Source organism: Melozone crissalis, unplaced genomic scaffold, assembly GCF_028551555.1.
Source record: "Melozone crissalis strain CALT ecotype California unplaced genomic scaffold, PUWL_Pcris_2 ptg000034l_1, whole genome shotgun sequence".
Classification (NCBI taxonomy): Eukaryota; Metazoa; Chordata; class Aves; order Passeriformes; family Passerellidae; genus Melozone; species Melozone crissalis.
The window spans coordinates 17,580,640-17,592,835 of NW_026535812.1; the positions used below are offsets into that span (position 1 = coordinate 17,580,640).

A 12,196-nucleotide genomic window follows, 5' to 3' on the forward strand; every position below is an offset into this window, starting at 1 on the left:
GTGGTTGGCCATTACCCATTCTGTCCAGGAGTCCCTGTTTGTCTGCCAGGGCTTGGGGCTTGCATGTAGCACTGCCCACAGGAGTTTTGTTGCCCTCTCTGTGGGCTCCTGTGGCTCCAGACCTGGTTTGCAGGTGGGCTGGGGTCCAAGGAGAGACCTGGGTCCAGGTCCATGTGTTCTGTGGAAGCTGAAGGGCAGCCTGGCATATGGGAAGGCTGGAGACCTGCTCCCTCTCTCAGGCTGGGCAGATGTAAATGGCCTGTGGGCAGAAGCCCCTTCCAGCAGACCCTGTCCCTGGGCATCCAGTGCCTGCCTTCCCTTTGCTCACAGCTGCCACTGAGGGACCATGCCAGGCCTCTACGCCCTCATGTCCTGGGAGGCTCTGCCCCTGAAGAGCTCCACGGTGAAGGCTTGTGCCAATGGATACTCCCTGAGCATCACCGCTCACCTCCTGTACACCAACCCCCACAAGGAGCCCGTGGAAGGTAAGGGAGGGCTCTCAGCTGTGGCAGGGACTGCCTGAGAGCCCCTGTGCTAGAGAGCATCCTGCCTGCAGCCCATCTGTGTCCTGGCCCCCAAACCTTGCTCAGTCTGGGGAGCAAAGACAGAGACCAGCAGAGCTGGGGCCACTGTCACACAGTGTGGGCAGGAGGATAGTGAGACTGAGCAAACAGATTGCCAGCACAGAAGAAGAGGTTCCATCCTCGCTCTGGGTCGCTCCTGTGTCTCGCTCACGTGCTTCGAGTCACACAGGGGCTCCCTTGGGCTGTTCGTGCCACAGCCGTGCCGGCTCTGCCTCGGGGCTCTCCTCTGCCCGCAGGCATCTTCATCTACCCGCTGGAGGAGTCGGAGGTGGTGGCTGGCTTTGAGGCAGCGGCGGGCAGCCGGCGGGTGACGTTCCAGCTGCAGAGCCGGCAGCGGGTGCAGGAATGCTGCCTGCAGTGCAGCCCCGGCCCCGGCCCCGGCCCCGGCCGCCCGCGCCGCTGCAGCAGCGGTGAGTGCCCTGCCGTGCCCTGCCGTGCCCTGCCACGGGTGCTGCTCTCGGGTGTTCCTGGCCAGCAGGCTCAGAACGGGCAGGGGGTGATGTGTGGTCTCTGGGGCTGGAGATCTCCGTGTCTCCTTTCCCCTCCCTACACCTTTTCTGAGGTTCTGCCACCATGTGCACAGCCTCTGTGACACCTGTGCTCTGCTGTCACCCCTGGGAGCGATTAGGGCCACTAATGACCTCCTCCACAACCCCACATATCTCACTGACCTCCCCCATCCCTCCTCCCTCTCCTGCCCAGGCCACCTGGTCTTGGATGAGGACGTGGAGCGCTCCACCTTCATCATTGTCACCGGCACGCTGTGTCCGTCGGAGAGCCTGGCTGTCACCCTGAACACGGTGCAGGAGCTGCCCACGCTGCCAGACGGGGCCCTGCGCCTGCTGCTGCCCCCCATCCTCACTCCCCACGTCCCCACCGACCCCGAGAGCGAGCCGGCAAGCTTGTGTGACGACAGGTTGGCCCTATGGTGATTTTCATGGCTTCCTCAGTCTCTGCCATCCCAGGGGGGCGATGCCAATGCTGGGCGAGCAGGCTGGGGGGCAGGAGCCATCACCCCCTCTCCCCTTGCAGCCCCACAAGCTGTTTTGGGGGGCCAGGTGCCCGGAGCCAGTCACCCACTGTGGTGCCTGTGGACAGCGTGGATGTCTTTCGGGGACGACCCTACAACCCTTTTCCTTACGAGTTCTCCTTCGAGCTGCTGGTGAAGGGGCCCTGCTTGCTGGCAGGTAGGGGTGTGGCTTGGGTGTTATCAGTTGGTTGTGTAAAACCTCCTCAAAATGTGGGTGATGTTCCCTGGTCCCTCCCTTCTAGGAGGGATGTGAGGGCCTGTTCCTGGGCATCCTCTTGCACTCCCTCCAGGTGAAGAATCCCTTTTTCCATTCCATCCCTGGGGCTGGGACCCCTCAAAGTGACCCTGCCTGTGCCTTTGGGCAGCTCTAGGTCAGCAGCCTGCTTCCCTGGGGTGATGTGATGCACTGGGGAGAGGGTGGGTGAGGAGGGGAAGATGGCTGCTTGGTTGGTGGGGATGTGCTCCTTGCTGCTGGCCCAGTCAATCCCATTAGCTCTGTCAGGAACAAGCCACTGTTTGTGGGGCCTGGTGGGCGGGGGGCTGAGGAGGGGGTTTGTGGGGGACCGACCTGCTGCCTTCCCTTCTTTGCAGGGCTGGAGAGCCCATCACATGCCCTGAGAGCTGATGCTGACCCTTGGGCCAATTCTGCCACCACCACCTGTGTCACCTTAGCCGAGCCCCACCGCTACGACAGGGACCTGGAGATCATCCTCTACCCTTGTGGTGAGGGGAGACGGAGCCCTGCGAGGGTTTGAGGCATCACCCCGGAAACATCCAGAGCATCCCCCAGCCCCTTGCAGCCCAGGGTAACTCTAAACTCTCCTGTGTCCCCCAGAGCCCCACAGCCCGCACCTGGTGATTGAGGATGGCACCATGACGTACCCCGAGTATGAGGCGCACATCCGGAGCCGCCGGGACTACGTGCGGATTGCCAGGAAGGACAGCAGTGGCGAGAGACAGGTGACAGGGCAGGGCCAGAGGGGGAAAGGGCGGGTGGGCACGGCTACTGCTGCCCCAGCCAGAAGGGGAAAGGGGAGGTGGGCACGGCCGCTGCTGCCCACCCAGAGGGGGAAAGGGGAGTGGGCACAGCCACTGCTGCCCACCCAGAGGAGGAAAGGGGAGTGGGCACAGCCACTGCTGCCCTGCCAGAGGAGGAAGGGGGAGGTGGTGGGGTGTGGGTGAGGCAGACCTTGCTGTGGTCCGAGGGTGTGAGAAAGCTCTGACCTGCCTGGCTTGCAGGTGGCTTTCGTGCAGAAGCGTTTCCACAAGGACATCTTCCCCAACCCCGTGCTGATGCTGAACTTCTGTCCGGCCATGGAGGGCGTCCCCGGGGCCCTGCAGAGCGTCACCCGCGAGATCCTCTTCCTCATCGACCGCAGCGACTCCATCGGTGGCCCTGACCTTGACAAGGTCAAGGTGAGGCACGGCCGTGGGTCTGGGGGTGCTCCCTGGGTGGCCAGCCCTTAGCAGCTGTCCCTGGTCCCTGCTGTCTCCTCAGGAGGCTTTGCTGGTGGCCCTGAAGAGCCTCCCGTCAGGAACACTGCTCAACCTCGCCAGCTTTGGCGCTGACATCAAGCCGCTCTTCCCATCCAGTCGCCTCTGCAGCAACGTGAGCGCCACGGGCAAATCCTGGGGATCCACCAACCCCTCCTTGTCCTTCTCCCAGCTCCTTGGCTTGGGCTGGGCGCTGGTGAGGCAGGGGATGGCTGCAAGGCCGGCTCTTTGTGCTGGCAGGAGACGTTGCGCCGTGCCTGCGAGTACCTGGGCAGGCTGCGGGCAGACCCTGGTGGCACCAACCTGCTGGCAGCCCTGGGCTGGGCGCTGGCACAGCCCCTCCACCACGGCTACCCTCGCCAGCTGTTCCTGTTCACCGGGGCAGCAGCGGGCAGTGCCAGCAGGATCCTGCGGCTGGTGCGCAGGCAGGCCAGCACCGTCAGGTACGGCACCGGCACTGCGGCAGGACTCCGTGTTCCCTAAATCCCCCGTGCTGTTCCCACTGATTCTCCTTGTGCAGCCCCAAATCTTACCTGAGCCTGCCCCAAGGGTGTCCTTCACCCATCGCCTCGTCTCCTCCTGGGGTGCCCCAGCACAGAGCCAGGGCAGCACTCTGGCTCTCAGACCTGCCCATGCCTGCTAAAGGGCTCATCGCTGGGTTTGCCAGCCCCCAGCCCAGCCACGGCTTTCCCTCCCCTGGCTCTCCCGCAGGTGTTTCAGCTTTGGCATGGGCCCGCGGGCGTGCCGGCGGCTGCTGAAGGCCATGGCCAAGGTGAGCCGGGGCCGTGCCGAGTTCCTGAGTCCCTCTGAGAGGCTGCAGCCCAAGGTAAGGCCCAGGCAGGGCAGGGGGGCATTGGGGACACCGCCGTGGGTGACACTGTGTGCCTCCCCCCCAGCTGATCAAGTCCCTGAAGAAGGCGATCGAGCCGGCCATCAGCGACATCACCATCGACTGGTACGTCCCCGACAGCATGGAGGCTCTGCTGTCACCCACCGAGCTCCCGGCCCTGTACCCCGGGGACCGCCTCGTCAGCTACTGCGTCCTCTACAGCATCGCCCGCTTCGGGGACAGGCGCCCGCTGGTACGGCTGGCACGGCCTGGGCAGGGTGGCCTGGCCCCTGTGCCAGCGGCTGCTGCCCAGCTGGGGGCTGATGGTGCTGTCCTCTCTCTCCCAGGGCCAGGATGGGGCTCGGCAGAGCTCCCGGGGCTCAGCCTTTCTCTCCCAGCAGGACGTGCCCAGTCCTGGGGAGAGCCGCCAGCCACCCCAGAGCCACCCAGGAACTGGGGATGCCTCCCTGGACGTTTTCTCTGGAAGCACAGAGGTGTCAGAGCGGAGTGAGTGGGGTCCAGAGCTGGGGCAGGGGCAGTCGTGGGAGCCATGGGCTAACAGGGCGTGTGCTCACCGGGCAGGTATCGATCCTGTTTCTGGGGGAGACATCTGGAAGCGGATCTACCAGCCCTCCTACATCCAGGAGCAGTATGTCCTGACACACTGCTCTGTCAGCACTGACCGCAGCCAGGGGCTGCTCTCCCGCAGCTCCACCAGCAGCGAGTCCACTGGTTCCCGGGACGTGGCCCCCGAGGGTGGCTCCTCGGGCCCTGGTGCTGATGTCACCTCCCAGCAGGGCCAGAAGAGCCTGTCCCTCTGTGAGTCCTCCACCAAATCTGCCCCGCTGCCCTCTGCCCCAGCTGGCACCAAGGTAAGGATGCCAAGGGGGTGCAGGGGCTCATGGTGTGGGGGTTGTTCATGGCTTAGCTGGGGCTGACTGCCCTGTTGTGCCCAGGCATCCGCCCACTGGGCTGGGAAACAGTGCTGTAGCCTGAATTTTAAGCAAGGATCAGCAGTGGATGCCATGAGGATGTTCCTGGGTGGTTTTGCCCTACTGAGGTGGGACAGCTGGGGACCAAGCAGCAGGTCCCTTAGTGTTCCTAGCCAGCAGTCAGCTGAGTGTCTAACAGACCCCTGAGCCAGCTCAGTGACACCTTAAAGCTGCAGAAACCAAATGAAAATAGCTGGGCTGGCATCACGTAACAAATCTGTTGAGCCAGAGAGGAAAGGCTGCCTGGCTGGGCTTCAGCCTGGCTCCTTCAGCCCTCAGCCAACACTCCAGACACGTCATTAGCGATGGGCCACATCCCTGCTGCTTCATACCTGGGTTTAAAAGCCATCTGGGTCGCTGGGGGAAGGCAGCTGCCCCAGTGCCGATGGCCCCAAGGCTTGGTGAGGCCAGCTGTCACTCAGCACCAGGACACGCTCCCTCCCAGTGGCATGGCTTAGGTAACCCACTCCTGTCACACAGCAGCACAGCTGGTGCCCTTTGCTGCTGAAATGTCAAGCGTAAGTGATTTCCCTGCAGAGTAAATGATCCTCCCAACTCCCTGCTGCCAGAGCGAGAGGTGGCATGGGTGCCACTGCCCTGACTTGGCTTTTAGGGGAAGCATCTCAATGCAGGGACACCACTCTGCACTGGGGATGCATCCCGTTGTAGCATCATCCAGTCTGAGTATTCTACCTAATCTCACTTCTGCACGCACACAAATCCCTGGCAACTCCAGCACCAGCCTGAGTCAGTCCCTAGGGATGTTTGCAAACTCCTGTGTGGGTGCTTCCCATGTCTGTGGTGCCAGGACAGCATCCCTGGGAAGCAGCTGGTGCCAGCCTGCAGAGCACTGACGACAGCCAAGGCTCCAGCCAGCAGCAGGAGGGGTGCAGGCGCCCATGGCAGCTCAGGGCAGTCTGGGCTCTGTGCTGGCATTGCCAACAGCACTATCCCCACCACAGGTGACAGTGGCCCTGAGCACGGAGGAGCTGGCACGGCAGAAGAAGGTGCTGGCACGTGCTGCCCTGGCTGGGCGCAGCTTCTCCACGCCACACGGGGAGCTGGATGCCCATCGGCTCTGCCAGGCCCTGGAAAAGGTGTCACAGAAGAGGAACCAGTCCCTGGAGGGGCGGCTGGATGAGCTGGGACCGCAGGCACGGCAAATGCAGCCCGGGGCAGCGGAGTCAAGTGTGTGCTGGCTCTGGGGACCAAGGCGGTGGGGTGGGGCCCGGTGCCCCCGCCTTGCTGAGCCCCTCCTTTGCCGTTCCCAGATAACCTCCTCTCGCCCACCCATCTGGACTGGGACATGCTGGTGGAGCCCTCCTACCTCTTCAGTGCCTCGCCAACGCCCGAGGCGGGGCAGCCCAGCCTGGGTGATGCCAGCGCGCCCCTGCGCTGCCAGGTGGTGATCCACGCGCTGCGGGCCGGCACGCCGGTGTCCTGGGAAGTGACAGCTTCCCTGGAGCCCCTGCTGCAGCCCCGGGAGGGCCCGGGCAGGGGGGACCCGCCGCGGCGGGCGGCCAAGGCCTGGGACAAGCCCCTGCACCGCCTGGCAGCGCGCTCCGTGGTCCGGGACAACGAGAGCGTGGCGCAGCGGGAAGCCAAGCTGGAGCAGGGTGGGTGCTGGCGCGGCTCCCCGGGGCGGCCCCGGCATCCCCCCGCCCTAACCGCCTCCTCCGGGCAGGTCTCGCCCGCCGGTTCCGCCTGAAAGCCGTGCAAACCAGCAAAGCCTGCAACGTGCCTTCCCTCTACACCCGCCTGGTGCCCGTGGACGGTGCCACGCAGACAGCCCTGCCCGCAGCCCCCGAGGTGTGGGGCGTAGGTACGGACAAGGGTCTGCTGGGGTGGAGAGGGGACAGCGAGGGGACAGAGGGCTGAGGTGGCGTCGTCCCTTGCAGCTGGCTCGGGCAGCCGGACACGGGCTGCTGTGGCAGGGAACTGGCACCACCGGAGCTCCTCCGCGGGTCAGGGGCAGCAGCAGGAGGCAGTGGAGCAGGATGAGGCCCCTGGCACTGCAGGTACTGACTCAGACCTTCATGTCAACTTACCCTCCCCGGGATCTGCACTGGGGTCTCTGGAGACCCTCAGCTGGTGGCTGTGAGGGGCTGGTCCTGCCTGGGGTGCTGTGGGTATCTGGAAAGAGGCATCTGGCTGTACTGGGGAGGGGGAGGACAGCATAGCAACACCTGAGAGCAGCTGTGAGCCATGAGGGTCCCTGGAGCCCAGGGCCCCACAAGATTTTGGTTTTTTGCAGAGCAAGACGAAATCGCCAGGTCTCTGGGCAGCATCTCCTCCCCTACCTTTGGCTGGGAAAAGCAGAACTACTCAAACGGTGTGTCCAGGCTGCAGGGGGCCAAGGGCTGGATCAGGGTGGGAGATGGGCTACCCTCGATGCCCTGCCACAGCTGGAGCATCCACTGTGCCCTCAGTACCCTGGGCATGTGGGCTGAGCTGCCCTCCCAGGTACTGGGCAGTGGGACACCCCTCTGTGTGCATCATGTTCCCACTGTGCTTAACTCTCCCCCTTGCAGGGCCTCCATCCAGCCCCTCCACCACCTCCATGGGCTCCCAGAAATCCACAGAGAGCATCGCAGGCTCCAGGTGACACTGCGGGATGGGGGGATGCAAGGGACCAAAAAACGGCATGTTGTGGGGAGAGGGAGACAGTGACACTTTTGGGGAGCTGCTGGTCCCCTGTCCCCTGCCAGCTCCTGCAGCATAAGTGGGGGAATTTGGCACTCCAGCCCCTTCCCTGCATCAGTTGGGCATCCAGCTGCCTTTCAGGAATTCCTGCCAATCCTGTTACCTTGCCTGTGACCCCACAGGTTTAGCCTGAGCAGGCGCAGGGGCCCCAGCCTGGTGCTGCGCCCGCAGTGCCTCAGCCCAGAGAGCGAGCGCTCCAGCAACCACGCCAGCCATGACTACCTCCCGCTGGTAAGGACCTGCTCCCTGTCCCCTGTCCCCATCCCAGCGGGGGGACCTGCCCTGCTGGGTGCCAGCTGAGCCACCCAGGTCGTGCCTGGCAGCACAAGCAGTGGAAGATGCTGTGTCAGCCCTGCATGGGGATCCGGGTTGGCTTTTTGGGGGGCATTAGACTGTCCCTGTGCCCCAGGGACACTCCTGCAGCCCCAGTGTTTGGTGCTGTGGTGGGCCTGCACCCCTGCCTGCCCTCCCCACTTGTCTGTGCCCCCTCCTTGCAGGTGCAGCTGCAGCAAGCCCGGGGGCCGTTCCAGCTCACCGATAGCTTCTCTGAAGTGGTGCAGATCCCCCTGGACCGCCTGCGCCGCGCCTCCCCCTACGCCTCCCACCGTGCCAGCCTCAGCCCCGTGTCCCCAGGGGCCGGGAGCCTGCCGGAGGCAGCAGCCGGGGCTGAGGAGGGCGAGGAGCCCCTCCCAGCCCCGCAGCCCAGCTCGCCCCCGTCCCGCAGCACCTGCTCCGAGGTGCCCAGCGCGGCCGCGTGGGCGCAGGCCGACAGCGGGCACGGCTCCGAGTCCGACACCGGGCCCCACTCGGCCGCCCCCTCTGAGGCCGGCGTGAGCTGCCAGGACGTGGGGCCAGAGGATCTGGAGAGCGCCAGCTGGGCCACGGCGGTGGCCCTGGCGTGGCTGGAGCATCGCTGTGCCGGGTTCCTTGAGGAGTGGGAGCTGGTGGCGGCCAAGGCGGACGCGTGGCTGCGGGCGCAGCGCCTGCCCGAGGGGGTGGACGTGGGCTGCCTCAAAGGGGCAGCCAGGCACTTGTTCCTGCTGCTGCGTCACTGGGACGAGAACATCAAGCTGAACATGCTGTGCTACAACCCCAACAACGTCTGACGGCGCCCAAGGGGCCAATAAAGACACCTGGCTCCAAGCCACCTGCACTGGTGTCTCTGTTATCAGCAGAGAGCTGCTGGCTCCCTTCAGGCCATGCCAGGACTCACCAGAGTCATAGGAGGGGGTCACCCCCTTCCCAGTCATCTCTGGTGGGAGGGAGCAGGCAGGGGAATAGGAAAAGCTGTACTGGAGGGACTCCTGGCTCCATCAAAGCAAATGAAACAGTGAGGCAAAGCAGTTCTGCAGCTCCTCTCTTCTAACCTCACCCCAGAGGCTGCTGCCTAGCCCTGGGCACCCCTTTCCCACAGCTGGAAAGCCAGAGTGCTCATGGCTCTAGAAGATGCTCTGCCTTCACTCAGGTGGGGCAAGTCCAGGGACAGCTGCTCTGACATCATCACAGGACAAGGATTTTGGGGAAGGGCACACAAAGCCCCCTTTATTTGGGAAGTCCTGCCTTTTGGGGGACCCCACACCTGCCCCCTTTGCACAGTTCCAGGGCTCATGGCCCTCTTGGGATTGCTGTGGGCAGCCTGGAGTCAAGTGGGAAAAGAGCAGGCAGATGGGGCAGTTCCAGAGGCCAGTTCCCACTGGCCAGCCATCCCCACTCTCACTGGGCTTTCCTGGACGTGGCTGTGGGTTTCCTGCTCGGTGGAGGGGTGTGTGACACCGGCGTGGGGGCTGTGCCGTACCAGAGCTGGAGCAGGATGAGTCCATGGCAGAGGTGCAGGGAGAGGGAGCTGCACACTGTGGAGGGGTAGGTGTTCCAGCAGAGCTCGATCACGCCCAGCAGCAGCACCCTGTGCAGGGGAAAGCTGGGGGTCAGTGTGGGGGACGCAGCCATCCTCACTCCCAGAGCCCCAGCAGAGGGGCTCCCCTCCCTGCCAGCACGTACTTGGGCATGTGGGCCAGCTTGGTGGTCGGGGTGCACCAGAGTAAGTAGGGCAGAGTGTGGAAATACCAGACGTAGAACTGGTAGTGCAGGGAGCGGCTGCAGCAGACACCCAGGAAGTTGGAGGAGAAGAGGATGAAGACAATCCATGCACTGGCATTAAGGGGGCAAACACAGGAGGCTGGAGGTGTGGTCCCACAAGAGCTCCCCAGCAAAGCTCCTTTTCCCAAGGCAGGCTGGTGCAACAGCACTGCATGGCCTGGGACACAACCAGGCTTCTCCCTGCCCTGCCTTCTCCCTCTCTCCTTGCCCACCCTGCCAAAGGATATTGTTGACAGTCAAGCGAGGGGATGCAGGTTTCCTTTTGGCAGGATCCTTCAACAGAGTCAGGATGTTCTCTTTAGAACTGAGAGGGAAGAACAAACATTGATCTCAGCTGCTGAAAGTCTCTCCCACCCCAGTGTTCCCCTGTGAGCCACAATGCCTGGGCCATATATTTCCCAGAATAGAACAGTAACTGCCCTCCAACTCACACCTGCAATCCCAGGACTGCAGCACTGCAGGGGCAGGGCAGTCATGGATCTGTATCTTGCAGGTCTCACCTGTGCCACCGGTGCAGTGCAAAGAGCCCCAGGCCTGCCAGGTGAGCCAGGAGCAGAGCAGCATGGAAGACTCGATTCTGGAAAACCTCTTCTGGGAGGAAGCGCCAGTTCACCGTCCATTTAAACTGGAACTGGCGGCCCAGGTCAAAGGAGCGGGTCAGGTACCCCATGGGGTTCACCAGCAGGAAGGGCAGGCCCAGAACCACCTGCAGGGACACACCAGCACCATCACAGAGCCCTACACCAGGGTGCTGTTACCCCAGCTACCACCTGAGAAGCCCAGGGCCACATGTGGTGACAGGACAGTCAGCCCAAGAGGAAAGTCACGTGAGTTAGATTATTTATGAACACCCAGCTTGCTGTGAGAGGCCACAGGTGCTGGTACCACTGTCTCCACCCACAGCTCTGCAGCCTGGCAAGGCAGCCCCCATTCCCTGCTGCTGCAGCCGGTGCAAACAGGGACCCACCTGGAGCAGGGCACAGATGCAGAGCTTGGGGATACAGCCCAGGAGGCCAAACCGTTGCAGGAGGAGAAAGAGGAGTCCAGGGGCGAAGAGCAGGATGTTCATCTTCACGGACACAGCCAGGCTGAGCAGGAAGCTGCATTACCACTGCGGAGCCCACACGGAGCCCCGGCAGCCCCTGAGCCGAGCACAGCCTCCTGCTGGGCCTGAGCTGGCTCACACACCCAGCAGCCACGGAAAGCAGCTCCCAGCCCCTCACCTGAAGAGGAGGCAGCCCCAGGACCAGCGCTCCTCCAGGAAGAGGTTGATGGCGAGGAAGAGGATGGCCATGGCCACAGGGTCATTGAAGAGCCGCAGCACAAAGATGGAGTGGATGCGGTATGAGGCGCAGCACATGAAGAAGAAAACGTACGGAGGGACCTTGCAGGGGACAGAAACACAGAAGGGTCATCGGCAGCCTGTCCTGGGCTCCCTGCTGCTGCTGCTGAGCTCCTCCACACCCCATCCCTGAGCCCGTGTCCGTTCTGCCGGGGTGAGGGCTCAGCAGAGCCCCGGCCTCAGGGTACCTTGTTGGTCCGGCAGTAGATGCGGAAGACGAGGAGCAGGTTGAGGAGGTAGAGGCCGGCGAAGAGGTACTGAGCCAGGCGGATGTCGGAGCCGCGGCCCGTGGCATGGTAGAGCCCCAGGAAGATGTACACGAAGCCGGCGGGGTAGCTGTAGGGAGACGAGAGTGAGGGGCGGGGCCCTGCGGCCCCTCGGGGAGGCGCCGGTCACGGAGAGCTGGGTGTCCCGGTCACTCACACCAGCGGGCCGGTGTCACCCTTCAGCTGGGTGTAGTCGCGGGTGCCGTTGGCGAACCCCTCCACCTCCTGCATGTAGGCCTTCCAGTCGATCTCGGTGTCTGCGGGACGGCGGGCTCAGCGGGGCTCGGGGCACTGCGGGGGCTGACCCAGCCCCATACCCGCAGCCTGACCCTGTGCCTCGCTGCCACGCTGCCAGCACGGGCTCTCCCGAGCCGCCACATCCCGCACCCCCGGCCCAGCCCCGCGTCCCTCCCAGGCCCGGCCCTGTCCCCCTGCCCGGGGATGCTGTCACCCGAGGGGCCGGGACAGCGCTGTCCCCGTGCCCGCGGCATCCCTGCCCCCCGCGCTGCCACGGGACAAGCCCCGCCATCACCGCCCGCCCCGGGGCCGAGCTGTCCGGGACAAGCCCCGCCATCACCGCCCACCCCGGGACCGAGCCGTCCCTGTCGCTGTCCCCGCACCGCCCCAGCCTCACGGACCGGCACCGCCATCCTCGGGGGCAGCCCCAAGGCAGCGCCGGGCCGGGCCGGGCCCCGGCACTCACAGGGGACCCTGCGGATGACCCAGAGGTTGACACCGCCCTCGGCCAGGCAGAGGCAGGCTGCCACCAGCGGCGTGTAGCGGGGCTCCAGCAGCGCCGCCCGCCGCTCCCGCCATGCCCGCCGCAGCACCGCCGCCCCCCGCCCCGCCGCCATTCCGC

At 64.5% G+C, this 12,196-nt stretch overlaps 2 protein-coding genes across 4 annotated transcripts; one reads left to right on the forward strand and one right to left on the reverse strand.

The window, feature by feature from the left end:
* The first annotated feature begins 339 nt into the window (after positions 1–339).
* Positions 340–8,762, forward strand: VWA5B2 (von Willebrand factor A domain containing 5B2). Of its 3 annotated transcripts, none has more exons than XM_054282613.1 (21): positions 340–485; positions 821–994; positions 1,287–1,512; positions 1,617–1,771; positions 2,206–2,337; positions 2,450–2,574; positions 2,854–3,030; positions 3,113–3,223; positions 3,349–3,551; positions 3,820–3,934; positions 4,005–4,190; positions 4,285–4,444; positions 4,520–4,809; positions 5,892–6,117; positions 6,201–6,545; positions 6,614–6,751; positions 6,828–6,947; positions 7,184–7,261; positions 7,461–7,530; positions 7,755–7,863; positions 8,130–8,762. In XM_054282613.1, the coding sequence occupies exons 1-21, from the start codon at positions 347–349 to the stop codon at positions 8,736–8,738; spliced, it is 3,888 nt and encodes a 1,295-aa protein (XP_054138588.1). In that variant the 5' UTR covers positions 340–346; the 3' UTR covers positions 8,739–8,762. The 3 variants fall into 3 exon arrangements, with proteins under 3 accessions (XP_054138588.1, XP_054138589.1, XP_054138590.1); XM_054282614.1 differs by having other exon boundaries at positions 1,287–1,500; XM_054282615.1 differs by having other exon boundaries at positions 1,287–1,500; positions 1,683–1,771.
* Positions 8,763–9,174: 412 nt separating this feature from the next.
* Positions 9,175–12,191, reverse strand: ALG3 (ALG3 alpha-1,3- mannosyltransferase). The gene is made up of 9 exons (XM_054282633.1): positions 12,041–12,191; positions 11,495–11,594; positions 11,260–11,407; positions 10,953–11,113; positions 10,697–10,817; positions 10,230–10,435; positions 9,957–10,033; positions 9,631–9,775; positions 9,175–9,535 (listed from the first exon to the last, which is right to left on the reverse strand). Exons 1-9 carry the CDS (start codon positions 12,189–12,191, stop codon positions 9,346–9,348), a joined length of 1,299 nt encoding a protein of 432 aa, XP_054138608.1. The 3' UTR covers positions 9,175–9,345.
* Positions 12,192–12,196: the final 5 nt, after the last annotated feature.